Source organism: Bacillus rossius, chromosome 11 (assembly GCF_032445375.1).
Source record: "Bacillus rossius redtenbacheri isolate Brsri chromosome 11, Brsri_v3, whole genome shotgun sequence".
NCBI lineage: Eukaryota > Metazoa > Arthropoda > Insecta > Phasmatodea > Bacillidae > Bacillus > Bacillus rossius.
In genome coordinates this window covers 44,678,456-44,706,339 of record NC_086338.1, presented here as the reverse complement: position 1 = coordinate 44,706,339, position 27,884 = coordinate 44,678,456, and the positions used below count along the sequence as shown (strand labels likewise).

Below are 27,884 nucleotides of genomic sequence, written 5' to 3'. Positions count from 1 at the left end.
TTTGTGATATTCTAAGATTGGTAGCAACATTTCCATGCCACGGCGACAACATTACTCCATGATGACAACTCTGTATTATCAATTTTAACTTCTCGTAGGTAATTTTCACGTGAACTGTCAAAGTTTCGTTGGCATGAGTGCGGAATTTTCCTGATTGGTTTTCAGCGATTGGATTGCTCGTACTGCTTCGCATCATGGCAGCGTACGGAGACTACATCAGGTCGAAGTTTCCGGCAATTGATGATGAATTATATGATTATGTACAAGGTTTGTTGCTTGTTTTACTGTTATATTACACTATATGAAGCGGCACTTTAAATCTGATGCAAACACAATTGTGTTTATGTGATACTTTTAGTTAAAGGTTATCCCACAAAATTTAGTGGGCTAGTAGGTTGACAGAATTTTGCAAGTGCATTTAAATATTAATCTTTTATTTATAGTGTGTAGTTATGTTTTTAAACCATTATTTTACATTTAATTATTTTTAATTCACTGGTTTCTAAAGTTTTAGTGTACATTTCCTAGAGCAACTCTTAGAAGCTGTGTCATTATCGGAAATACGGCTTTTTGGATCGGAAACAAAAATCGGAAAACATAGTTTTCACGCACTATACATGTCCGAAGGGATTGTTTCGTAATTCTTACTAGTTTGTGAAAAAATTAAATTTTTATATCTTACATTACAATACCTGTAGCTTTAAAATGTCGCAACCATCCATTGTTTACCCCAGTAGCGTAGCCAGGATTTGCGTATAGTGAAGATGGGGGGGGGGGGGGGGGGGTGTGGTTTAGAAGCTATTAAAGCGGGTGGTCGGGGGGGTCCTCCCCCGGAAAAATTTGGATTTTAAAGTGTAAAATAGTGCTATTTGAGCAGTTTGCAGTACTTAACTTTAAATATTGTAGGTAATAGTAAATATATTTATAATTTTTTAATAAAAAAATTGTTTGAGTGAAAAAGTAAGAAATTAATTAAAGATATTTTAATCAATCCAAGTGCCTTGTCCATGTCCACTAAAATCATAAATCATGCTCGAAGCTCGACAATTAAAAAAAGGAATAAAAATGGTTGGGTTTCGGCAGAACTGGCCTATTCCTGGAAACAATTAGCTTTAGCAGGAAGAGTTACCCACTCACCTCCTGCTTATAATTACTGCGCTGGTTAAATACAATAGGTGTAAGATATTTGAAAACTTGGGATCTGTCACGGCGTCACAACCGTATAGCTTCTGCTCGTGACAGGGGTAGGGGAAGGGGAGGAGAATCTGTAGGGTTCGCTTACTCTTCCCCTCCAGTGAAGTTGCCGGTGATAGCAGTAAGACACCCAGGCTTTTAGCTAACCTGCTTTCAGATAAGAAAAAAAATGATGGCTAAGGGGGGGGGGGGGTGTTAGAACCCCTAAAACCCCCCCTGGCTACGCCCCTGGTTTACCCGAGATAAATAGGAGTATATGTGCTTTGAAGTAGCTGACACATTAAATTTTGCAGTGTTTCCAAGGAATTCTTTGATTACAGCTGTGATATATTGCTTGTTTGATATGGCTGGTGTTTCATGTACCTATCCTAGTTTATCCCTGGATCCTGAAGGCTTGATCTTGTGGTACATGATTCTTGCTGTCGGAAGATCCTGCACACAAAATAAATTGCGAAGTAAAGAATTGATTGTAGGTAAAAAAAAATCCTTTTTATTCAACTTACAATTATAATTCATTATTATGACAAAAAAAAATTTTATAGGCAGGATCTTCCGACGTACTTAACTAAAACAACAAGCATCATATAGCACAGGATCAAATCTTACATGATCATGCCATCAGGATCCAGGGATAAACTTCAATGTATGAAACAGAAGAATTAGCGTATTTTTAATTCTCTGTAGTTGGCTGTAGTTGTGCTAAACAAAGTTATACATGATCACAGTGTGAAAACACAGGTATTGTAATGTAAGCTTTAAACTGTTATTTTTCATGAACCAGTAGGAATTAAGAAACCATCCCTTCAGGGTAAATTTAGTGAGCTGTGTAGTGTGTGAAAACCATGTTTTCCGATTTTTTTCATTCCTTTCTAAAAAGCCGTCATGTCCGATAAGAAAAAAAAATTTGATGTTTGGAATACTAGAGGATAGTAAAAATGTTATGTTTATTTCTTATAGAATTTTTGATTGAGGTATATGGCTATGTCAAAATAAGTAAATAATTTGGAACAAGTGATAACTATTATCTTGTACTTTAATTCTCAGGTATATTGTCTGGTGGAGCAGATGACTTCAAGGACAGTGAGGAAGTTTATGAAGCAATTGGGGAAGTTTTGCAAGAGGTTGCAGAGAATAAATCAGAAAATGATATTAGGTATGTGCCACACTGTTAACTGCATTTCAGGATGATTAAGAAACACTAGGTTGTGTGGGTCTTGGACTGCATGGTGTTTTTAGTTTGGTTTTGTTGTTTCCAATTTATAGACTTCACATTTTAAAATTATCCACAACTCAGCATTTTGTGTAGTATGTAATTGGTAAATGTTGAGAGTTGCAGGAAAATCTGAAAATGGTGTTTGTTGAGTACATCTAATGTTGGTTGTTTGCTGCAAAAAAAAAAAAAATTCTGATTCTATTGGGATTCTGAGAAAACAAGACACTTGTATTGGGGAGGGTGATGAAGATCAGGGAAATTGTGTAGTGAGAAGCATTACAAACCAGAAAATATTGAACTGGATGTTAACGTATTATTTATTCTGATTTTAAGAAAGCAAAAATGGCGGCTTCCAAATCAATGCACAGATATTGTAGTGTAACCTATAAGCGGTGATTTCTCAGAAACCAGTCTAAATTTAGAAGTTATGTTTTAAGGGTAATTGGAGAAATGTCGTAAGTGTTCAAAAAAAGTGTTTTCTGAATTTTATTATTTTAATTATGGAAAAGCCACTACGCAATAATTTTACCGATTACCTATAATAATTTCCCATTAATTACGTTGTTTTAATTTGGTAAACCACAGAATTTCCCTTGGCTTCTATGTACTTAGAGCTACCAAATTTTCTAGAATCCAGTTGGAATAAAAAATCTTAGTTTTGTGAACACTTATAATATATCAACAATTTTACAGCATGGAAAATTTTTAATCTAACAGAAATACTCTTTCACTTTATTTACAATCTCCTAGACCTGCTAACTGAGGATTTTTTTTTTTTAAAATATACCAGCAGTTAAAAACCACATAGCCAATAGCATGTGGAATAAAAAATTGGACGCACTATTATTGATTCTTTGTCTTGACGAGGTACCGATAGGTTGCACGTTGGGAAGTGGTCCACAAAGTATAGATTATGTGAGTTTAGAGAACATTTTGCAACTTTGGTCTGGGTTTCACCGTGTAAGATCAACCGCTTTTCATCATTTGGACCTTGCAACTAGAATTTTCTGACCACAGTCGTCGGTGAAGCCCACAACGCGACTAAATTTGTTTTTAGTCGTTGTTCCAAGGACAGAATCTTTTGGCGGCACCCTGAGTTCGTGAGTAACTACGAGACATTAGTGCAAACTTTCTGTTAAAGTAATAACTATTCTTCGGTACGCGAACAGACAACGCCTGTGTTGTGTGGAAACATGGGAAGAGGTTATGTGCAAAAGTTGTATGCTCTTAATGTACTGGCTTTTGTGGTCGCAAGATGGCAGTCACAATGACTGTGAATTTTTTGGAGTATCAATAAATAATACATTAGTATCAATCAGTGTCAGAGAGACCTTATTTTTGTAAACTAATCAATGATAGTAACATTTTTCTAGAACTTCAGTAATTTTTCAGCACTCAAATTTTTTATGCAAGTGTTTATGTATGTCCAATACAGACTGAATTTTTATTTAGCTTAGGTGGTCTGGGGTGTAATAACAGTTGTAGTCATTCTAACAAAAAAATAATAATTAAGTGCTAAACACCAATTATTATTTCACAGGTTAAACTGTTTATAGCAGTAGGTCATTATTAACAAGACATTCCCTAAAATTATGTGTTATGCTCAAAAAAACAATTACCTTTAATATTAAATGTTATGAGAAAAATTGTTGACAAAAACATTTGAAACCAAGATGGCATTTTTCAATTATGACTCTTTAGAAAATAAAAAAAATAGTATTTTCAGATGATGCTCTTTATGAAATACTGCAGAAAAGTATTTCTTTCCAAAATTCTCATTCCTAATTTTACTTTATACAATACATTGTATCAGATGTATTTGAGTAAATTTCTATTAAATTACAATGTTGTGTCCAAGATGGCAACTCAACACACCAAAATGACAGTGTTAATGACAGAAATTGTGCATTGGGAAGATAAAATAAACACTAATTATTTTAAATGCACATTTTAATCTAAGGTTAAGATGCACTTTAGTTTTTAGGTTTTTAAATCCCTGAAAAAAATAAGTACATAGTGTGGTATAAAATTGATTGAAAGTTTTAACTTTTTTGAATTTTATTTATAAATTATATAAAAATTGTGATAAAATTTTGTAATAGTTTGGTTAATACAAACAACGTTATTGAAAAGTGACAAAATTGTGGTCCCTTCAGGTTTTTAACTGTATAGTAATGGCTTGGGGGCAAAGTTAGTATAGCTGTACTGGCTCCGAATGTACACATATTTTGCCCCGAGCCTTAAGACACCCTTAAACAACCCCCGTCCGGTAGCGACGTGGGACGTGTGACGTCCCTCGCGGGCTGCTTCGCAGGCACATATGCGACCACCTGCTGCTGCTCATGAGGCCGGAGAGGGCCAAGCAGCTGGGCAACGGGCCGGCCAAGGTGCTCAACGCCCCGGTGAACCTCGCCAGCATGGCCGCCAACCTCGAGACCAACATGGAGGAGATCAAGAGCATCTGGGTCATGTCCCGCGACGACGGCTTCGTAAGTGGCGGCAAGCGCGCGGTTTCAGCTCCGGGGATCATCCGTGGCCTCCTTCCGTAGTGCAGTGTGTCTTAGTTGACAACATGCGGGCGTAATTAGATTAGCAACTTAGGTGGTACATGGGCGTCGCAACCGGGGGGGACACGTCCCTCCCAATAATAAGTCTTCAATTTTGTCCCCTCCAATAATATATTTAGTTTCGTAGTTATATTAAAAATATGATGCCTTCCACTTGATAGCATGGGTTCATATTACTGCCGTCTGCTGCGAGCCGAGCAAGTGCTATAATTAGAATATTTAGGAAAGGAAAATGCCTAAAAACCACCGTTTTGCACCTTCAAACCCCAAAATTTCCCGGGGGAAGGACCCCTGGACCCCCCGCTTTTTTTTTTTTTTTTTTTTTCCAGGGGATGGATATTCCTGAACAACTAATTCAATTGAAGTCCCCCCCCAAATAATATATATCCTTGCGACGCCCATGGGTGGTAAACAGTTACAAACACATGGCCATTAATGAGTAACACGTGATAATATGTGACTTAACATAAATAAAACTAGGAATAGGCCAATCAAATCCTCAAATACCATCAAATTTTTGTATTCAATGGATTCATTATTCAGGGAAAAAGACATGAAGAAAAATATTACAAGAAACAATGTAAATTTAAAAAAAAATTTCCACACTGATAAACTCTGAAGTTTACATAACCTGTCCTGTTACCATTACCCCAAGATTTTGTACTTTTAACATATAATATATAAATAATATGCAATCTGTATTGATTCTGGAAACTTAGTTTGTAAACCAACATTTAAAGGGTCGAAGGTTTCAACACTTTTGTTAGTATTATTAATTTATTTTCCCCTCGCTCTTCTCCTTTCCTCTTTCTCCTCCTTTCCTCTTTCTCTTCCTTTCCTACTCTATTAATTTATTTTCCCCTCTCTCATCTCCTTTTCCCCTCTCTCCTCCTTTCCTCTTTCTCCTCCTTTCCTCCTCTTTACCCTTCCTACTCTTCCCCCCTTCCTCCTCTCCCTCCTATCTCCTCTCTCCCTTCCTCATTTCACCCTTCTTAGTTTCCCTCCTTCCTCATCTTACCCCTCTCTCTTACCTCTCACTAACCCCTTTTCTTTCCCCTCGCCTCTTTACACAATTTTCTGATCCCCACTCCCCTCCTCTTTCTTCTGATCCCCCTCTCCCCCACTTCCCCCTTTCCATTTCATTTCCCCTCTACCTCTCACCAATATCTTTCTCCATCAATGAGCGTCCTACACCCGAGCATTGCACAGTTTGTTACGCCCTGATGAGACATCACCTCGACTGACCCCACTGGCCTTCACGCGGAGTGGTTGTGTGTGAGGTTCGCAGAGCGAGTGAGTGCGTGGTTTTCTTCGTGCAGAAGGTGGACGCCAAGAAGCTGGAGAAGGCGGAGGCGAAGCTCCAGCAGAAGCAGGAGAAGCGGAGCCAGGACTCGGTGGGGGGCAAGGCCCCGGCGGCGCCCCGCCTCGAGACGGCCACCGCGTCGCAGGTCACCAGCAAGAAGGAGTCCAAGCTGGAGGACAAGGGCAGCAACCGGGCCCAGGACATCCGCGTAGAGAACTTCGACGTGGCCTACGGCAACCGGTGAGTGCTGGTGGCACTTCTGATATCAACTGTCGCAAAACAGTCACTGCCTGTACTCTGGTACACGCAGTGGCGTAGCCAGGATTTGTGTATGGGGGGTGTTAAAAAGCATGCACCCCCCCCCCCCCCTCCGTATTCAAGCCGGGGAGGGGGGGGGGGGTCTTCCTCCGGGAAAATTTGGATTTTAAGGTGTAAAATAGTGCTATTTTAGCAGTTTTCTGTACTTAAATTTAAATATTGTAATGGTAAAAATTTTATTAATTTTAATATGAAATTTGTTTGAGTGATGAATAAGAAAATAATTAAAGTATTGGTGCTGGGGGGGGGGGGGGGGGTGTTTGGAACCCCTACACCACTGGGTACACAAGTTTTGTTGGCTGCATAAGTGTCTAGAAAAATAGTTCTTCCAATGAATGAATGAAATAATTAATAGCTTATTATGTCGTCAACATCAAGGTAATTGGAAGCTACGAGGTGATATGAGAATACACCACTAACGGAAAGATTGGTTAGGGGGTTTACAGGAGCACCTGGAGAAAACCCACATGCTTAAAACGATATTGACTATGCTTCCCACTTGAGAAATCGGAGAGTCACTCCGTTGCCGGGAAATCAAATCTGGTTTGTTGTTTTTTGTGGGAGGCAGTCGCACTCTCTCGATCGCGTCGCTCCGCGTCGCGTCACTCTCGAGGGGGGGGTCTCTCACCCTCTTAGCTCATGTCTCACTTCCCTTCACTCTCAAAACTCCGGAATTGTCTCTGGACTCGTTCGGAATTCTCGCCGTGGAGGCCAGCGTTGTTGCTTAAGTACCTGTGGGTCGTCTTTTTCCATAACTGACGAGAGACGTGACGAGTCGCGTCATCCCGGGCCAACCCAGTGCCCGAACAGTCCAGAAGGGCAGTGCCTGTTGGCACCACTCTGCACAGCGGCTCCAGAATTCCCAAGGCTGCTCAGTGATGGATAACAGTGACGAGGAAGGATGATGCGCAGGGTGCGGAGGGGAGAGGGGGTAGCGACGTCCCTTGTAATGGGTCAGGCATGCGTGGCATGCCTTACATCAGTGGAGCACGCGTGACACAGTGCGTTACGCCAGTGGCTATGCAGGGCTGCCAGCCAGCTCTGAACCTGGCGCATGTCACGGTTCTGTCTGCATTCGTAACGATATTTAAAAGTACCACTACATAAATATTGATATGGAAATACTTCTCGTTAAGGACTGTGTTTCATCATAAATGGAGTTAAGATTAATAATAATGAATGTGCGTGTGTGTTTGTGTGTGTGTGTGTGTTAGAGGAGGGATGAACAATCCACCTTGTCATCCACATGTGAAAATCTAGGTCTGACCTGACTGCAAATTTAAACCTCCATTTCTGGAGACTGGAGACGGGATGTAAATATTCTTGTCACTGATAATCAGTCGAGGTTTGCGTTAAGAATGTGAAAGAATATGCTTGGTTTATCATGTTAGTGTTATTTGTCTGTCCGTAGTCTAAATGTTTTTTTTTTTTAAGAAGATTATTGATCTGATGGTTTTTTTGTTTGTGGTGCAGTGTTCTCCTGACAGGTGCAGACCTGACCCTGGCCTTTGGCCGAAGGTACGGCCTTGTGGGACGGAACGGGCTGGGGAAGACGACACTGCTGCGGATGTTATCAAGGTTGGGATCGCTGTAGTTTTCTGTATTTCGTAACCTATCAATGGGATAGTTTGCCCACCCTTAATGGAACAATTTTGGAGGCCCCATGTATTTAAAATATCTCCTTTTTGGCAAAACTTGTCAAAATTTAAAAACGTTAAAAAATTTTCTATATTAAACTAGAAAAACCTTCTAATAATATCAGTTCAGCATATTTATGGTTCCATTTAATTGTTTATTTTTATTGATTTTTTTAATTTGTGGACATGCATAAGACTTTAGAGGTGTGCACACATAAACACAAACATAAACAAAAGATACATACAGTACAGTATACAGTAACAAATAATGCAGGCATTATTAGGGCCCCACTTTCATGGTAAATAAAATTAACAGATTTTGTCATAAAAATATCTTGATTTCGTCATAAAAAACTGCTCTCTAAAATCATGGAGAAAAATGTAAAAATACAAAACCAATACATAAAAATATAAACCATACTACAATCATAATCCTTAAATTATACTAGTGATTTTGAGTTCCATAAAAGTAATTTTAACACTATCAGAGTTTAAAAATCATTTAAAGAATAGGCCTATGTACATGAATAAAAAAACATGTGTTTCCAGAATTGACAATTCAGTCTCCTCAAGTATTTGGAATTTCTTATCTCCGCCGGGTTTAATGAAAAGAGGAGAGCATAGATAAAAGTATTTTCGGAATTTTTTTTTTTAACAAATATCGCCCAACAATGAAAATTAAAAAATTCAATATCTCCTTAAGTAGTTGGAATTTCTTATCTCCGCCGGGATTAATGAAAAGAGGAGGTGAAATAGCATATAATAAAAGTATTTTCGGTTTTTTAAATTTTGTTTCGCAAATACCGCTAAACTACATATTTACCGCCTTCACTTTCAAATTCGAGTGCACAATCGAAAACGAAAACAGTCACTACTTTAGGCATTTTGAGCATACAAGGCTTACATTTACACAAAATCTCTTTCATATGAAAGCGTCACGATCTATGTAAACAATAACATAGACACATTTGCATTTGTTCTTATTCTCCTCGTGACATGGCCGCAGTAGTAATCTGTGCAGCCAGAGATTAACTCTCACGTTTTACAAAACGTTTTTCGCAGGCGGTAATTTCATTTTAAGGTATCGATTCTCATATTAAATAAACTGTAAATGGGACAGTGTCGTATGGAAATGTTAAACTGATGAAATACAGGAAGAAAACTATGATTTTAAGCATAAACGTGATAGCAAAGTATACAACTCAATTCTTGAATCGATACTTTCAAACTCAAAACGTCTCGCAAAAGTCGTATTTATACAGTTGCTACCGAAGCCATTATGTTTGTTTTGATACATGTACGAAGACGAAAAGTGTTTAATAAAGTAGTCTTTAGGTGGGAAATTTGTGGTTAGGAATCTGTACTGATTTTAAAATGTTTTCTATGTTGTTATTAATTTAATTGACGTTTCCAGTCAAAAAATCGTGTACAAGTAAGCAGATTTCGGGTCAATATCGCGAAAAGGTTTTTTTGTGTGGAATTTCGTGATTTAATTAAAACTGCTAACATTTCGCGTTATTTCGCTTTATTTCGCGGTTCGCGAAAATTTCAGTTCCCTAGGCATTATATGTAGGTGCTTACAAAACAACACAAAGAAATGTGTCAAGTATATAGACTTTGCAAAACTCTTCTACCATTTTTGATTAAAAGTATGACAAATAATATAATAAATTCTTTATAACAAAATAATGGCTGGGAACTTTTTAAAACTTATTTCTGTGTACCAGCCGCCATGTACAGTGTTTACTGGATGCAGCTTCGTTGGGTCATTGCAAAACCCCTGCTTTGAGAGTATTCTTTATTAGACTGGGTGAACCTCTGTGTTTTAGCTTTGAACCGAACCGAACCGAACCCGTGACATAATTTTCCTGTCCCGAACCTAAAACAAGCCTAGTTTGGCTATCTCACTTTCGGATTACTGTGGTTTCCACATATCAATCCAAGGAAATGCTGTGGAGCCCATGGCCGAGTCCTTACCAAACATTCCTGGTCCAAGTTGTGTTGTACCGTCGCTATCGGCTGAACACAATCAACCTAGTAGTAACACGTGGATAGTTACATTCGGGGGCGCAGATCTGTAGGATTTGCAAGGGGGGAGAGTTTGGCACGTGGGTTTTAACAGACTCAAGTCTTCTCTGAATAGGGTGCGTGCATGTTATACTTCCAATATGTTGGCCTGTATGCATGAAATAAGCAGTAGGCTTCAAAATGTACAGAATGTTTTCCATAAAACATAGGTAGTTCTGACATTTTCGTTTTTCAACCCCGTTTCACAGGCACCATCATGCAAGTGCAAGCGGACTCCCCTCAATGAGGGGCTTCTTAACTCCAAGGGGAAGGTTCCCCCTCTCCGCGGATGTATGCCCATGGTTGCAGTGATACAGCACTCGCACAACAAAAAACAATCATAGCGGCCGGCTATAATGAGCATCTTAACCCCCATCCCTTTGTTTGTTTTGGTTGATTTAGTCTTCGAAAAATTGTGCTACTGTAATTGGAGTGTGTAATCAACAAGAATAAATTAGTATTAACAGAATAAAAATCATAGTGTCACATTAATTGGAAAATTTAATTCAGAAATGAATTTCTTCTCCTTCGAAAAATTTGGTAATGATTTTTATAGCTTAACGCTATCATGCAAACATAATAAACACACTTTTTTTTATTTATTAAATAAATAAATTCAAATGGAGACATAGTAGGATGTTTAGAGCTTCTGATTTGCAGAAAACATATCAGTGTTTTGGTAATAACATAGTACTAAGCATAAGTTAAACCTAGAATGAATTCTCCTTGATATTATTTCCGGTCATGTGTAAATGCTTATCGCAATGCACAATTGTAATTAGTCAGATTATATTACAGAGTTCAATAGGCTTGTGTGAATACTAGTTTTTTCATGCAAAGCAATTATAAAAAAAAAAATATTTTCATGGGAAAATCTTAAGTTTTCCATGTTTTAAAGCTTTGCAACAAACGTGAAGCTTCACATCAGACGCGAAGCATTGCATCACAATCGAAGCTTCAAATAAAACGGATAGAACGTTGTGCTGGTTTCAGCAGTAACTACTATTTAAATTTACTATATTGGTTTGATGAATATTAAAAACAATTCTGCGCCGGCTTAGCTACTTACGTAACGAGCATAAGACCACTTTCAGACCTCTGAGTGAGTAATAAAGGTCATTGTTGATATAGTCTGGAACACCAAACTTATATCTTTTATAAATAATCATCACAATTCCAAATGAACACACACTTTTATTTTCCTCTGCTTATTCTCCTCTACATTACATGTAATAACAACCATTTTCTTTTTGTTTTACCAAAGATATATCATGTGTCATAGAGCAAAATTTGTTTCTACATATCACAGTATTAATTTTTATACAATAAACATAATTCCAATTTTTGATGCTCATTAAACAAAACAATTAACGTAAAATACTCTGTATAAGTGTAACAGTACAACGTTTTGCGGAGAAGTTAAATTGAATGTAGAGAAGAGCTTTTCATTGGTTCGCTCGGTCGAAGCTTCGCACAGGCCTATAGTTCAACTGTTGTGTGTAATGCTGTGTTGTGCTTGTGACGGAGGGATCTCGAGAGGGACACACGAGTATTTGTTGCAGTGGGCAGCTGCGCATCCCGAGCCACATCTCGGTGCTCCACGTGGAGCAGGAGGTGGTGGGGGACGACACTCTGGCGCTGGACAGCGTGCTGCAGTGCGACACGGTGCGCGAGGAACTGCTCAGGCGGGAGCGCGAGATCAGCGCCAGCATCAACAGCGGGTGCGTCAGACCGGGGACGGCAGTCACTGTGTCGATTTACCTATGAGAATAAGATATCTGTTTCATTAAAATTGAGCTTTTCAATAAATGGTACAAGGGCTAGAACACATCATTTAAGGATTTTAATTCATCTATGAAAATAAGATATATCTGTTTCATTAAAATCAAGCTTTCCAATAAATGGTACAATGGCTAGAAAATATCATTTAAGGATTTCATTTTTTATCTATGAAAATAAAATATCTGTTTCATTAAAGACCGTGAAAGGTCTTTAATCTGGCACATTCGGGGACCACAGCCACGATTTTTTTTGGATATTTTCAACGGTGACACACAATGTGTAATGCAAAAAAAATCTGTAACCCGCTAGAAAACAGGTTAACACTGAACCCAAATGAAAGCCCGCAGTTACAAACTCGCAGCATATTGAAAATGCCAGCAGTAAAACAGGGTGAATAGAAACTAGTTATTCAGAGAATTGTTATGTTTGGATAACATTTTTAGATTTAGTAAGTTATTTATAAATATTATTTATAGTGAATTTCATTGCAGAATCGGTACTTGAAAGTTTTCTTGAACAGGCTGTTTCTTCTCTCCTCATTTTTCATTAACGCCTCTTGGTGGCCAAAATGGGAAATGCCAAAAAATTTACTCTTCTCCCATTATTAAAATATTTCTTCATAAAAATCTGAAATCAGCAAATAAAAAAATCTAATAGCAATTTGTTGTCATGTCTTCAGCGAGTTCAAGACGGGAAAAACACAACCATGCAAATAAGGGTTTTGGTTTAGTAATCAGCCAGTTGTAAGGAACTTGTGAAAATTGCTTGGGATGTGAACATGGTATTTAATCTGAAGGTACATAATGCTTCACTTACTCTCCACCTTGGAGAAAGTAGGCAAGGAGTGCATTACATCTTAATGGAGCTGAAATCTGCTCAAAAATATCAACGCGATCGGCTTGATCGGCGGTGGACAGAGACCTGCAAAATTCGCGGTTTCGATGGCCTTTTAGGATAGACTTCACATACCCCTGTACACTCGGGCAAATAACGCAAGATCGTTGGCTGCCGACTCGGCAAGTCGTCTCTCAGCTGGTTCGTCTTGTGATTCGATCCTTCTTCGGCTGAGCATTTACAGCTGGTTGAGATTCGTCCAGATGAACAGTAAACCAATGGCAAAATTATCTAAGAGGTATATCGATGGCTTAGAATGAAAACCCTGTATCTCATACCGAACATGCGAGGTTTTCTCTCTACAATGTGGAGTGCTACTGATATACGTGGTTTCTTTTTTTCCCGATAGAAAGCAGTAGGATGCACATTTTATTTCTTTCAGCCAAACATTTTGTGAGATACGAGGTTTTCCAGCCAAAAACATAAAAAAACGTATGTTCGTCCAAAAATTGAGATACGAGGTTTTCATTCTAAGCCATCGATATGTGTTTGAATTCTAGCCTATCGCCAGAGTGAATCCGCGAATTTCGCAGGTCTCTAGCGATGGATTGCGAAGTGGGTCGAACCGTGGAACGCTGGGTGAAGACGTTTCACTGTAGCGTGGGAATACCTGGCGGCACGCCCCTGGGGGAGGGCAGTGGCAGGTCGAATGGATCAGTTTGGGAACTGGTGTGGCAGGTGCACGGACCCGGAGCTGAACAGCCAGCTGACGGAGGTGTACGCCCAGCTGCAGAACATCGAGGCCGACAAGGCTCCAGCGCGGGCCAGCATCATCCTCAACGGCCTGGGCTTCACCACCGAGATGCAGCAGAGGAAGACGAGGGAGTTCTCCGGCGGGTGGCGCATGAGGCTGGCGCTCGCCCGCGCCCTCTTCTCCCGGTGAGTCCGCGTCACAGCGTCAGGGCTGTTGATTCAACGCCTCTCCCACACGCCACGTGAGGATTTCATTTTCTTGGAGTTACTTTGCTTGGGGGATGGACGACGACTATTTCTGTAAATTTTAACATGACACCTCTCTTGATAGATGTAAAAAGTTGCCCAATGGTTTATTATTATTACTTTACTTAGGCAGTATTTTACAACTATTATACAGTATGTATGTAAAGGAATGTCCCCAGTTATAAATTTTGAATATTAACAACTGTAAGCATTGTTTAGTGTTGGTTGAAGGTAAAAATTAAAGAATAACTCAAATCCGTTCTGGATAAGCACGTGCACATTGCTTTTTTTTTTTTCGCTTGCAGCACCACCTACGCAAAATGGCAACTCCCGCAGAGTAAAGCGCAGGGAATTTTTTTTTGAGATAAGCTGGTAATAGTTTCTTCAGTGGCCATTCGTTATAAAAACGTGAGTTAGCTGTATCATTTTAAAAATTGTATGTGCATATTACCATATTCTTCCAATAATACGCCCAGTTTTTTTTTAACATGTGTTTAAAAGCATGAGGCGAGGTTTTTTCAAAACTTGACAATGCTGAAAAACAATACTGCATAGCAAAAGTTCCTTCAAGCTCTAATGTTGTTATGTGAAAAAAATTTTAATTTTTTTTTTATTTAGTAGAGAGATTGTGTGTTTTATTTTACCATGCAATCATTCTATCAACTGTCTATTCTCATCTTACCACTCCTCATCATCTCTAAGGATAGGGGTTGAGATGTTAAGGGTCCTATCTATCTGGGCACACATACGATGTGCAGAGCTTCAGAAAAATTCCATGCGATTTGAAAACTACTCAAGACAGTAGAGTTTACGAAAAGCATTTAAGAACATTTTGAGAGTGGACAAGTAGTTCTGTTTCTGTATTTGGTTTTTAATTTGTATTTTTAGAAGTGTGAAAATGGCTAAAACGCATGTTTTCAGAATAATTTCTGGGCATGAATCATCCGTTGCAGATTTTGGAAAGCACTCGAGGGACTTTATCTTTGTGTGTCATATAATGTTGTGGTTACCGCTCAAATTATCAGTTGCCCTGTGCATGACGAGAAGACTGCGCGAGTCCACAGCTTTGTGCCGACAGGCGGTACCGCGCTAGAAGCACCAGCGAGTGCCACAATTTATCATTGCATCTCACTAACACACCTCTTGTTTGTTCACCAACAATATGGCTTCGCATTGTTCCAAACACCACCAGTGATTGAACTCTTTTACTTGGATTGCACTGCAACGACGTGACACGTTTTTTTTACTAACATTAGGTAACAACAACCACAAAACAACGGACTGTAAAAACACGTCACTTTCCGGGCGCCAGGTGGACCACCTGTTAAAAACCGAAAAGTCCTCAACTTTCAGGCAGGCTGGCCGACGTGACAGTTTTGTTCTTTTCTCCAGGCACTGGAACTATTTACACTAAACACCTCTTGTCTAGGCAGGTTCCTTAGCTGTCATTCATTCATTCATTCATTCATTCATTCATTCATTCATTCATTCATTCATTCTTTCATTCACACAATAATCCTGTGGGATTCTCCTTTGTCCAGGCCGGACCTGCTGCTGCTGGATGAGCCGACGAACATGCTGGACATCAAGGCCATCATCTGGCTGGAGAACTACCTGCAGAACTGGCCGACCACGCTGCTGGTCGTCTCCCACGACCGCAACTTCCTCGACACGGTGCCCACCGACATACTCCACCTGCACTCCCAGCGGATAGAAGCCTACAGGTGTGCTCTGCTGTGCCGCTGAGAATTTATAACCAGAGTCGTCTTTGTTTGCATCTTCTTAACCTTCATCACTTCTTGTGGATCCCCAGTGGTGATAATTGTGTAGGCGACGTGATCATTATGCAACGGGGGTTCAATCCTGACCATTTGTATAATTATAATTAATAGCACTAAGTAAATTGTCAGGTATTTTGGAGCCCATTTATAATCTTGGAGGTTAAATTGTCTTCAGCCTCTATGAAACCCCATGTAATTCATCTTCATTTTAATTGTCATTCTCCACTTGTACGAAGTTGACATTTACGAGATGAGAGAGAGTTGGCTTAGAATTGAAGATGTTGCCCAGTAACACTGACATACTTTACATGTCTGAGGATTGATGGGGATGTTACGGGCAGCTGTGAAAGCTAATAGTTAATAGATGACAACTTCCTAAGGCTATCATTTAACCTTATCAGTAATGAATAATGAAAATAATAATCATTTGATTTAAAGTGTTGAGTTGAATATCTAATTACTTGAATAGAATTGGATTTTTTTTTTTTTAATATATGCAGACCGTTACTATTTTTATCTCAGTAGCTGTCATTTCCTTTAATGATTTGATTCCAATAATAGTATTGTGCTATTCGAACAGCACTTGTATCCGTAGTTCAGCGGTTGCTGTGGGAAGTGTGTGAAGTGTGTGGAGTAGGTGGTTGAAGAGCGTGCTTCTCGCAGGGGCAACTACGAGATGTTCGAGAAGACCAAGACGGAGAAGATGAAGAACCAGCAGCGGGAGTACGAGGCCCAGCAGCAGCACCGAGCCCACGTTCAGGAGTTCATCGACAGGTTCCGCTACAACGCCAACCGGGCGTCCAGCGTCCAGAGCAAGATCAAGATGCTGGAGAAGCTGTAAGTCGCGGGTCTCAAGACCACGGCGTGGCTGCGGAAACAAACCATTCATCATTAGTTGCTCAGTTATTTACTTTGAAATTTTTTTTTTTTAAATATGTAGAATTTAAATTTAACGTCCCCGAACACTAAGCCGCTATGTTGAAGCGACAGTGGTACGCTACAGTTAGAGCCCTTTTTTTTCGCGCACGCAAAATAAAACGATATTGAGTGTTAATACCACCAAAACGCAAAAAAAATAGATTACGTACCATATGAACACAAAATACATAACAATCACATCGCCAGTTAGATGACAAAATTCTTGTTTATGTCGTTTCTTGGAACAGCTATCTTTGTAGGCGTTTCAGACACACTTTTGCAATATATAAATCTGACAGAAGACTTTAATATTTCATAGTTTTTACGCAGATAATATATTTTTTTTTTTTTGTTATATACACACGTTAGAAAAACAGTGCCGCCATTATTCGAAGATTGTAAATAGACACCGTTAGCCAACATCACGCAAACGCACTTGTGTTGAGCATAATAATTTTCCGTGTGCGTGTTTTATAACGTAATTTAAAAGAAAGGAAAAAAATTTATCATTAAATTCTTTATTTTATGGGTGGGAATGATATGTTACGATTTCTGGTTTAGGGATGGGGGATATCACACCCATTCTCCCCCTTCTTCCTTCCTTGCATACACCCCTCGCTACCGCTGTGACTTTCCGTGCCACAGTGTGTGGGGATGTGTAGGTCCAAAGTTATTGTTTTAAATTGCCGGTAGTTTAGTTCTTAGATTTTAGGCATGTTCATGGTACATTTAAAATTTCTTTCTCGAGTGAAGTTGCAGCAGGAAAGTTTGTGCGCGACTTGAACGAGTGCTTCCCGGCGCAGGCCGGAGCTGAAGGCGATCGAGAAGGAGGTGGAAGTGGTGCTGAAGTTCCCGGAGGTCGAGCCGTTGTCCCCGCCAATCCTGCAGCTGGACGAAGTGGCGTTCTGCTACTCCCCGGACCACCTCATCTTCACCAACGTCAACCTGGGAGCTAACCTCGAGTCCAGGATATGTATCGTGAGTGGCCAACCAGTGTTCCCACAGTTGTACCCTGTTGTAATGTTTTTTCAAAGGGGCATAAGGAAAATGTTATACGTGGGAAATACAGTAGCAATTAGCACTTGTCATTGTCAGTGTTTGAACTTTTTACCAATATACTGTACTCATCAAGCTATGTAAACAAATTTAATTTTAAAATCATTGATGGATACACTCGATGCTCGAATTTGCTTAACCAAGCAAACAATTTTTCAACTTTGTCGTGCTTAGAGCTTCTATTTTATTTGTGATTAAAGACACACTACCACTTTTGTTTTTTAATTGTCTCACGTATCATAGCGATGGCGTTTAGAGTGGAAATGCCTATTTCCAATTCCTTCGCCACTCGAAAAAGTATAATTTTGAGATTCCTACCTACAAATTAAATAAATTTAACTCTATCAGTAAATTGTAAATTTTACGAAAAACTAAAATGTCGAATTTTGTTCTCCAGAAAATATCTACCATACTTTTCGTTTCAGACTAGAAGGCAGTTAGTTGTAATGGAACACACCCTGATTCAGTTGTGTTATTCTTTTGTTTGTAGGTTGGTTATCCTGCAACCAAATATTATGTTTACATTTTTATCCCGTGTGTTTGACGGAGAATTAAATATGTGCATATGGGAATTCATTTTACTGCAATTAAATATTTGCATATTGGAATTTATTTTACTGCAGAGTGTTAAATAAAGATGGTCAAGACACGTGGTAACTAAAAGTAAGAAATTATTTTAACACTGTTTTATGGACGGTTAAGTTTATTTACCCAATTTAGCTTTTTGTTATGTTATAGTGCTTTTTGATTTTTCTTGGTATGCAAAACAAAGCGATCTGTTTCGTGATCAGTTTTTAGGAATAAAAACCTACGCTACTATTCGGGTTTATATGGTATGTACTCTAAACCTTTCTGAAACATTGATGGAATGCGTGACACCATTCAGGTGGGCGACAACGGCGCGGGGAAGACGACCCTGCTGAAGATCATAATGGGCATCCTGACGCCCACGAGGGGCATGCGGAACGTCCATCGGAACCTCAAGTTCGGCTACTTCAGCCAGCATCACTTGGACCAGCTCGACATGAACGTCTCCGCCGTCGAGGTCCTGCAGCAGACGTACCCAGGTGCGGTTTCTTCCTGGGCATCGCAGCATGACTCGAAAGTACCTACCTGTTGGTAAATGTGGGGTTTACAACACTGTATCCAATGTCTTTAGGCCCTGTTATTTTTAAATAATGATTTACAGTAGTTCACTTCTTAAGATTACATTTGTTTGGTTAAAGTCGTACCTTTGAATATATATACTGTATAGAAGTCGCGAGTGGATAGGATTTACTCTACGTTTTTCAGGAGCGTATGATGAGCAGCTTGGGAACTTCACCGCTGCAGGGCGCTGCCGTAACGCCCTGTATCGTCTTAGGTTGTTATTTACACGTTAGAGCGCAGCACTGTCGCCCGCTGTCATTCCCCGCACCCCCCCACCCATCATTCACTGCAGCTCAAGGTCGTTCAACGGGAGGGGGAAGGGGTGTTTGAAGAGTTCAACACTTGTCCGCTAGGGACCACCACAAGTCGATGCCCTAGAGATGGTGGCGATTGCGGCGGTGAATTAGCCAACTACCTCAAAACCGTATTAGAAATTTTAACCTGGGCTGGCGACTTCTATACAGTATATATATTCAAAGGCGGAAGGGAGGGGGTGACGGGCGGGCGTGTGCTCAGGCAAGTCGGTGGAGGAGTACCGCCGGCAGCTGGGCAGCTTCGGGGTGACGGGCGACATGGCGCTCCAGACGGTGGGCAGCCTCTCCGGGGGCCAGAAGTCGCGGGTGGCGTTCGCGCGCATGTGCATGGGCGCGCCCAACTTCCTGGTGCTGGACGAGCCCACCAACCACCTGGACATCGAGAGCATCGAGGCGCTGGGCAAGGCCATCCGGAAGTACACCGTGAGTCCCTCGCGGGCTTCTCTTCGTATTAGTAGGGGCGTGCATTTTTCGCGAGAAAAACCTGAACGTCTACTAAACTGCAACAAGGTATACCCGCACCAGCGGTTTCTTCCTTGTGATTGGCGGCCGTCTGCGCGAGAAGTCGTCGCCTTGTTTTACCGGGCCAATCAGGACGCGTTTTGATTCCGCACTGACTTAATGTGATTGGTGTTGTAATAATCAACATGTACCTGAAAGAAACTCACCCAATCACGGAACACGGACGGTGCTACATTGTTTTGACTTTCAGCTAGTCTCGGAATCTTTTCGTGAAATATGCATGCCCCTACTTATTACTTCTTAGTTCAGTGTTGGGATTTGTAGGGGATTAGTAGTTCCCAGTTGTATAATCCTATCTTTTGTACTCTCTCTTTGTTTTTATGTTTTCTTTCTCTTATTCACTTGCATTTTCTCTTATCTCTTTTTCTTTTTCTTACTCTCTCTTTTTCTATCTTTTTTCTCTTTATTTTTCCTCCACTCCTTTTTCTTTCTCTTTTTTTCTCTTCGTTGCTCTCTTTTATCCTCTTCTTCTTTTACTCTTTCACTCCTTCGTCCATCACTACTTTTTTTTTTTTTTTGCATCACTTTCAGCTGCTGCTTAAATCTATTTTAGCAGGTCGTCCACTTTCTGGAATCTCGGGGGAAAGTCTTGTGAAGTGGGAAACGATCAGGGAAAGTAAGGGAAATTTACTTTAAATCCTGGAAAAGTTATGGGAATAACTCACTGGTAATGATTTGAAGGGAAAATGTATGCTCTAGTCTGCCGTTAACCAAACTGTGAGAGCATTTTTTTTTCCGACAATGGTGTTTCTGTGGCTAGTCCAAACTCACTATAAATGGTGTAGCGAGGATCAGTTTGAAGGGGAAAAAAATGTGGAGAGAGAACAACACTACAACAGCTATGGGGTTGGTGGACATAGGATTTTTTTTTATTTCCACCCTTCAGAAAATTACAAATTGATAATAGGTAAATGATTTTATAAAATTAGGAATAAAAATTTCAACATTTGGTCAAGCCAAGTCAGGGAAAATTTTATTACAGATTTGAGTGTACATCCTGGTAAGCGTAACCATTCAAAAATTTCATGATTGCCAACTGTGAGCAGAAATACTGCCTTCTATTTGAGAGCATTGCACATATATTAATACCGTATTGTATGCTAGTTGCAGCATCGTACTTACCGTTTCACCTTGTTTCTGCAAAGAGACCAGGGGCCACAGTTTTTGATTGGCCAGGTTGCTGTCTCGTTACTGTGGTAATCATCAGTGGGATTCCGGGTGGGATTTTACAGTCTTTCCTACCCATTTTTTTCATCAATGTTCCAATAATTTATCTCCTTAAGCCCACCCCACACGATGCCCATTTTCTGCTATAACTTCTGTTATACCCATGGGTATAAAAATTTTCATAAAAATTTGTATAGCAGAACCGCAGAAAGATTTCTTAACTCCATACACACGATACCTAGAATGCTAACAGAAAACCAGCCAACGCAGTTGCCGACCAAAGCAAACATATCAGGGGAGGATAAACCTGTCGTAGTCAACTTATCAAAATACTGAAAAAAAAAAAGTGAAAGTTACACCTGTTTGTGTTAAAAATTATGTAACTTGCGGAAATATTATTTGATATTTTATCTTATATTTTTCATTTGCAAATAAATAACAAAATTGGTTTAGTATTTAAAAACAAATTAAGAGCAATTTTGGAATTACAAATATATTTTAAGTTGTAGGTTAATTTCAAAATCTAAAAATATATAAATTTAAATGATACAAGGGACATTGGGTTTACTAAATGTAGTTTATGTACGGTTTAAATTCTAATATTAATTTAATTATACAGTTAATCAAGCTAATTTCATTGTAATAGTAAAAAAAATGCTACTGATTCATATATGTTATATATAAGATTTATTGATTACTTATATATTTAACTACATAATTAGAGGAATTGTAACTAATCTTTTTTGTAACCCAGTGAGACAAATAAACATGCACATACCGCGTAATAAATTTAAATCTTAGGTGAAGAAAATCATTTTGCATGTTTTTTTTTACCCTCACAGGTGTGTCGCTATGAAGTATCAGTTTATTCATTATTAATTTATGGACACTCGTTTCTTAATAAACGTTGGCGTTTCAATTATAAAATTAACTTTTGGTTTAAATTATTTGTGAACATGTGATTTTACTTTACTTTTTTAAAAGTAAAAATAAATCTAGGTACGTAGTACTATGAATAAAATCAATGGACTGAGACACCTAAATGTAGTTAATAATATTATATCATAAATTAATTCTAATAATTTATATTTGCAGAAAGCACAGTATGTACAATTTAATTATCTGTTATTTAAAAAAAAACTAAAAAGAAATTGGACTGATGAGGATTCGAACCACATTCAAAATCACCCTTCTATCGCTGCCATCGTGCCCTTCGCCACTACGCTACCGCAACCTCTACGAATGTGATAGGAGATAATGGGTAATATAAAATGCAACGTATTTTCATAACGTATTTAAAATTTCCGATTACTTCTTTCTGTGGCAATTTCAGCTTAACAAATATATTCCATAGTAGTTTTACTATTATAAAGTTTCATTTGGCATACCATTACATTTGTTACGTCCCTTAATGTTGACAATACAGACTATATACGGGGTTATATTGCAACACGTGGGTCCGCCATCTTGACGGCTCCAGCTCGTGGGTATAGCAGAAAAATAGAACACGTTCTATTACGGTTTTGGCTAAGACTTCGATTATGAAAACTTTTATACCCAGAGCCAGACCCCTTGGAAGGGTGCTGAAATGTTACCCACACGGGAGCAGGCGCGCTAGCATAAAAATTACATGAAAACTGCTAAGGAAATGGGTGTCGTGTGGGGCAGGCTTTATCACTGCTGACTGTTTCGAATAGGCCTGTACGAAGCTTCGACAAGGCAAATCATTTGAAGCTCATTTTAATATTCAATTTGACTTTGTCAGGAAATTTAGCTTTTTTGATTTATTTAAAGCTTCTGTTGTGATGCAGAGCTTCTCTTCCGATGTGAAGCTTCGCATCTGTTGCAAAGCTTTACTACATTGGAAGCCTAGGATTCACTCAACAAAATAAGTAATATACAAAAAAAAAAAATCAAAAGATGGAATTCCATTTGCTTCTCTGAATATGTATTATATTAACATAAATTAAGCAAGGTTATTTTATAATTTTTATTGATCGATATTATAAATAGGACTCAATTGGTTTATCCCTTAGTTTAAACATTACAAATGATTATTTTTTTAAATGTTAATCCTGTATTTTATAAAAATAAGCGTAATGCAGTTTTGCCGAGAACAATATTCGCAGTTCTATTTCGGCTTCGCAAAATATTTTAAACATTTGGTTTGACAGTTGCTTTGCATCAACAAGCTAGTGTTCGCACAGGCCTGGTGCTTGCGAGACTGGTGTTTCGTGACCACGCTGACGGGCGTGTCACCGCGGTGTTCCAGGGCGGGGTGATCCTGGTGTCCCACGACGAGCGGCTGATCCGCATGGTGTGCAAGGAACTGTGGGTGTGCGGCGGGGGAAGTGTGCGCAGCGTGGAGGGGGGCTTCGACGAGTACAGGAGGATAGTGGAGCGCGAGCTGCTGGAGGCCCAGGCCGCCAAGTAGCGACCCCTAACGGCAGCCCGCCTCCGCCCCGCTACCTAGCCGTCGACCCGCGACGGCTCGCGAAACTGCAGCGTTCCGAGTTGGAGAGAACGTCTCCGCGGCCTCGCCCGAGGAATGTTTCTACCGGGAAACATTCGAAACTGTCGTCTAGGCAAAAAATGAATTGCGTTGGAAAGATATTTTTTTATCATCAGTATTCCATGCTTCCTAATTTTCAAACTCAGCGCTGTCTTTTTTTTTCTTTTCTCGGGAGTGTTGGGGTGTAAGAAATCTCTAGCACATTTCGTGGGACTAAAAATTGTCTGCTGATAGGGTCAGATGATACCTAATTAAAATACACGAGAAAAACTTAAAGGAGCTGTATGCAGTAACTTATAACATAAAAAGAACCTGGATAAGACATAATAGGTAATGTCTAATCCATTTTATGTTTATACTATTTCGTACTTGTTAATGTTGTTCACTTAAATTATTTAAGTCATGTTAGTTGATTTTGTATGTGTTTGTGTGCATTTTGACGTTTCATGTGTAGCGTGCTTTTGTTAATTAAATTGAATATGGTGTCATAATTGAATATTATTTCTACCAGTTTTTGTTACACTTATAGAAAGAATTATTGTAATCTGTATACATAAAGTGCCACTCTTTAATAACAGCATTGTAATTTTAACATAACAATTGTCAATTGGATAATATTGAGATCCAGTTTTTTTTTATTATTTAATTTTTAACTCAGCCGGGAAGACACACTTGCACATGTGACGCTCAGATTATGAGTTAAGTTTTACTTGGAAACTGATGGTCAGTTTCACATGTTTAATTTTTCTGTTATATTGTAATACATAGTGAACTTCTAAGACACACATTTTTTTGTGTTTTATGAAGGTTTCGCCTATTAGCCTGTATTACAGGGATCGTTGTGGGACTTGCAGATGACAACTATGTAAAAATGGTGTTGTTTGTTTGTTGTATTTCAGATCAATTTTTACACAAGAACCAAAAGTGCTTTTCTGAATAAGTTTTTGCAGTGGGGTTTCAAAATTGAGTTTTGAGCATATAATGGTTACTAAATGGGTAGGATTTTTCCCTGTCATTACTTCTGCCTATGTTACCACAGTGGCTTTGCTTGGGTGTTGGTAGTGCATGCTGAACACAAATTATCTGAAATGGGACTTTGAACAGCTTTCAAACTTTGGGCTGCTGAATTTAAACTCTTGTAAGAAATGATTGTGTGTGTACTATCAAGTCATGCACAGGGTTCAAACTTTTTGTGGATGTGTGATTTGCGGTCAGTGCAATTCTCTCATCTGCAGAAAATTGGAAAGTTTGTTAGTTGCCTAATGCCAGGTTGCAAATTTTGCATTTTTTGAACGTTTGTAATGACAGAATCTTTGTTCTTTTCTCATAGAGTTCTATGCTTCAAATTTGTTTCTTTTTACAAATTTGTTACTAGAATTCAGGTGAATTACCTAAATGGTTCTTTTGCAAACTGTTTGTGAGTCTGCATCATCAAAGAAATTGCAAACTGCATCTAATCACAAAAAGCACACAAGAATTTAAAGCCCATTTTTGGTCTAAATGTTCCTTGTGGTTCTGTGTTTGTGGCCTGGGTAAGCAGGTAATCCAATGAATGTGATGAAAGCTTTCAGTTTTATGTACAGGGTACGTACATCTCCTTAATGACATTAGAAAATCTTTGGTTTATTTTTGTTGCTTAAAGGCCTTAAACGCCCTTATATTTCACCATGGATCTTATAAAACTCCTTGAAATATGTTTATGAAGTCACATAAAATGGTGAAACAGCAGATTTTTGTTATAATAATAAAATTGTGGTTTTACTAATGGTAATTATGAGCAAGAAAGAAATCCAGTTACATTGTTGTATACTGAATAGATTTTTAAATCCTTAAAAGACTCCTTAAGAACTCTCCATTATTTTCTTCATTTGAAAAGGTACAAACAGTGATGTACAATTGGATGAAATAATACCTATTGGTCATTATCATGGTGCGAATTCTGGAAAATTTCTACCCAGTGTTACATGTGAAAGGGAAATCAGCATGTTAAAAGAAAATTGTAAAATCTTGGGAGGGCAGGGTCTTGCAATTTTACAACGTTAACGGTACTTGAAGTTTCCAAAATGTTACATGGATACATAAAGCTATATTTATTCACACTTTTGTTCAGTACAGAGGAATCCACCTCGCTTGAAGGCTTAGCCGAAAGGGATTTTTTTGTCCATTTGTCTATTCTGAGAACGTTAATGAAGGCTACTGTCTAATTTAATCACAATACATATAATTTTACTCTGACTTAAAAATGTTTTGGGAGTATAATTACCTCTCAGCTCCAAAGAATTGAGTTAAGAATTTATTTTACTAGTTTTCACTGAATAGTAAATCAGATAAAAAATGTAATATTTTTGAATAAATAGTTAAGTGCTGGAGAAATTTTGGGCCTGCAGCAAACATTCACATTAATTACAATTTCTTGAGAAAGATAAATAAATTCCTGTATGTCTGCATATGCCAGCCAGTTTGTAAGGTCATGCGAACACTCGAACGCCCCTAAGTTAGATTGAAATAACAAGTTCGAATGTGCAGAAGCTGAGAAAAAAAAATCGAAAATACTTAATACTTACTTAAAAAAAATTAAAGTGAAAGTAGCAGTTGATTTTAGAAAAAGTATGTATGTATTTAAAAAAATTGTGTTGGCTAAGTTTGTGGGATAAAAAGTGCCTATTTTTGGTCATATACTAGTAAAATTATGTTACAATGGTAACAAAGTAACAAAAACAGCCATTAATGGACAAGAATTGTTTTGGGTATTGAAAGATTTTAGTATAAATTTTATATATTTTTTTATATACGTATCTCCTCGCCAATTAAAAAAAATTATGCATGTGATATTGTTTTAATTAATTGTAATTTTTTTTTGCAAAACACTGCCTGTAGAATTTCATAATAAAGTATCATCACCACTTAGGGTTGTGTGCATAATCAGAGGTGTCAATATTGAATAATTAAATAACATTTTCAATTTTATACGAAATTTTCTCAATGCAAGTCACTGAAACAAAAATTGAGTTAGTAAATATTTAAGTGCCAAACAAGTTAAACATTTGAAATTACCACTCTAGTGGGAGTGGGTTATGAAAATAACTATCAAGTCACAGTCAATTTGTAAATGTTAAAGCATTATATATTCGTCAAGTCTCACAGGATGACCTCTAACAAAGACGATCCTCAAATATAAGTTGATTTAAAATGTAAGATAGCCTCTCAAGATAACCTATTTATAGGATTACTTTGATTATAATTAAGGCCTAAACTGTAATAGAACTTCCCATGTAAGATTCTTTGAATGTAAGACCATCTTAAATGCAAGGAAAAGCTATAAGAGAAGGATCTTTATCATCACCTGCTAAAATAAGGAAAACATGGACAAATGAGAGTTAACAAGCCTTAGGAAATGACTAAAAATTTTAGAGGATTCGTTAGGTGAGCTGTAATTTTTTTTTATTATTATTTTTTGATGGTTATTAAATTCTGATAACTCGTATGACAATGTAACTCTTAAAAATTTTGTTCTAGCTGCTTGGCAAAATCGCTACGTAATTTTTGGGATACTGCGTTGCTTGAGTAAAATTTTGTTGGGTGTTTTAAGTACAGTCCGTGAGTAAAATTTACTGGCGGATAATGATGAGACATTTTTTAACTTACAAAACATTGGTGATATCCAATAATTATTGAAACAGTGGCAGTTTGGCAGCGATATTTATTCCATTTGTATGTGCAAACGAGTGAGCCTGTACCTTTATAGTCCATATGCAATTTGTTAAATTTCTTAGTGGTGTTTTCATACAGCTGAACTTTATTACCTTAGTAACATACGCTGGATTGCTTGCATTTCCATGGTAAAAAACTTGTAATATTGGTCTTTTTTTTTTCCTGAAACTGGTAATAGTGTGGATTTACTATAGTGTTGATTTTAACTTCAAATTATATTGTTGTATAAAAAAATTTTGAATTGGTTTTTTCTGGAATATTTTTGTAGAAATGTGTTTGGAAAAAACATAATGTTTTGATGCATAGTGAATAATTGTAAGAGTATTTTTGAATTCAGGAAGAAAGCGGGAGACAGTTTACAATTGAGTTCTGATATTATTTAAATATTATTTGAAAGAGCAACATTTGTAACACAGCCATGTTCTTGATTGTATAGCATTCATTATTTCTGGTTTGGTTTAAGTTCTTGGATGTTTTTTTGGATCCACTGTATTTACAGTTAATTTTTTTTATAATAGCCATGTCATGGATATGTGTTGCTATTGCTTTGCAGTGAACAATGTTCAAAACAGTGCCACTCTAAATTATGCATCCATTATTCCCCATAAATTAACCTTTTGGAAAAGAAACTTTGTTAATTATCCATTATTTTTAGTTTATGGAAACAGAAAAATGGGGAAAGCATATTCAAAACTGATCTTTTCACGTTCTGTTTGAAAACCAAGTGCTAACGCAATGCTGATTTGAATCAAATCAGCGAAATGATTCGCATTGTATTGTATATTTCAGCATAACTGATATATTTGTGTATAATTTATAAATATGTGAAATTGTGTTTAA

At 38.2% G+C, this 27,884-nt stretch overlaps 1 protein-coding gene across 1 annotated transcript; it reads left to right on the top strand.

Annotated features, from left to right (window-relative positions):
- Positions 1 to 110: 110 nt before the first annotated feature.
- Positions 111 to 27,884, top strand: LOC134536892 (ATP-binding cassette sub-family F member 3). Its single transcript, XM_063376955.1, has 13 exons — positions 111 to 267; positions 2,239 to 2,347; positions 4,722 to 4,896; positions 6,294 to 6,517; positions 8,069 to 8,173; positions 11,862 to 12,020; positions 13,654 to 13,854; positions 15,456 to 15,638; positions 16,359 to 16,532; positions 17,417 to 17,591; positions 18,556 to 18,736; positions 19,335 to 19,555; positions 23,094 to 27,884. Exons 1-13 carry the CDS (start codon positions 195 to 197, stop codon positions 23,253 to 23,255), a joined length of 2,142 nt encoding a protein of 713 aa, XP_063233025.1. The 5' UTR covers positions 111 to 194; the 3' UTR covers positions 23,256 to 27,884.

Bases quoted from the DNA above. Each gene is read 5' to 3' on its own strand.
- LOC134536892 (XM_063376955.1), top strand. From the start codon at position 195: ATGGCAGCGTACGGAGACTACATCAGGTCGAAGTTTCCGGCAATTGAT. The intron at 268-2,238 runs GTTTGTTGCTTG...TTTAATTCTCAG, and splicing joins ATTATATGATTATGTACAAG to GTATATTGTCTGGTGGAGCA. The intron at 6,518-8,068 runs GTGAGTGCTGGT...TTTGTGGTGCAG, and splicing joins GACGTGGCCTACGGCAACCG to TGTTCTCCTGACAGGTGCAG.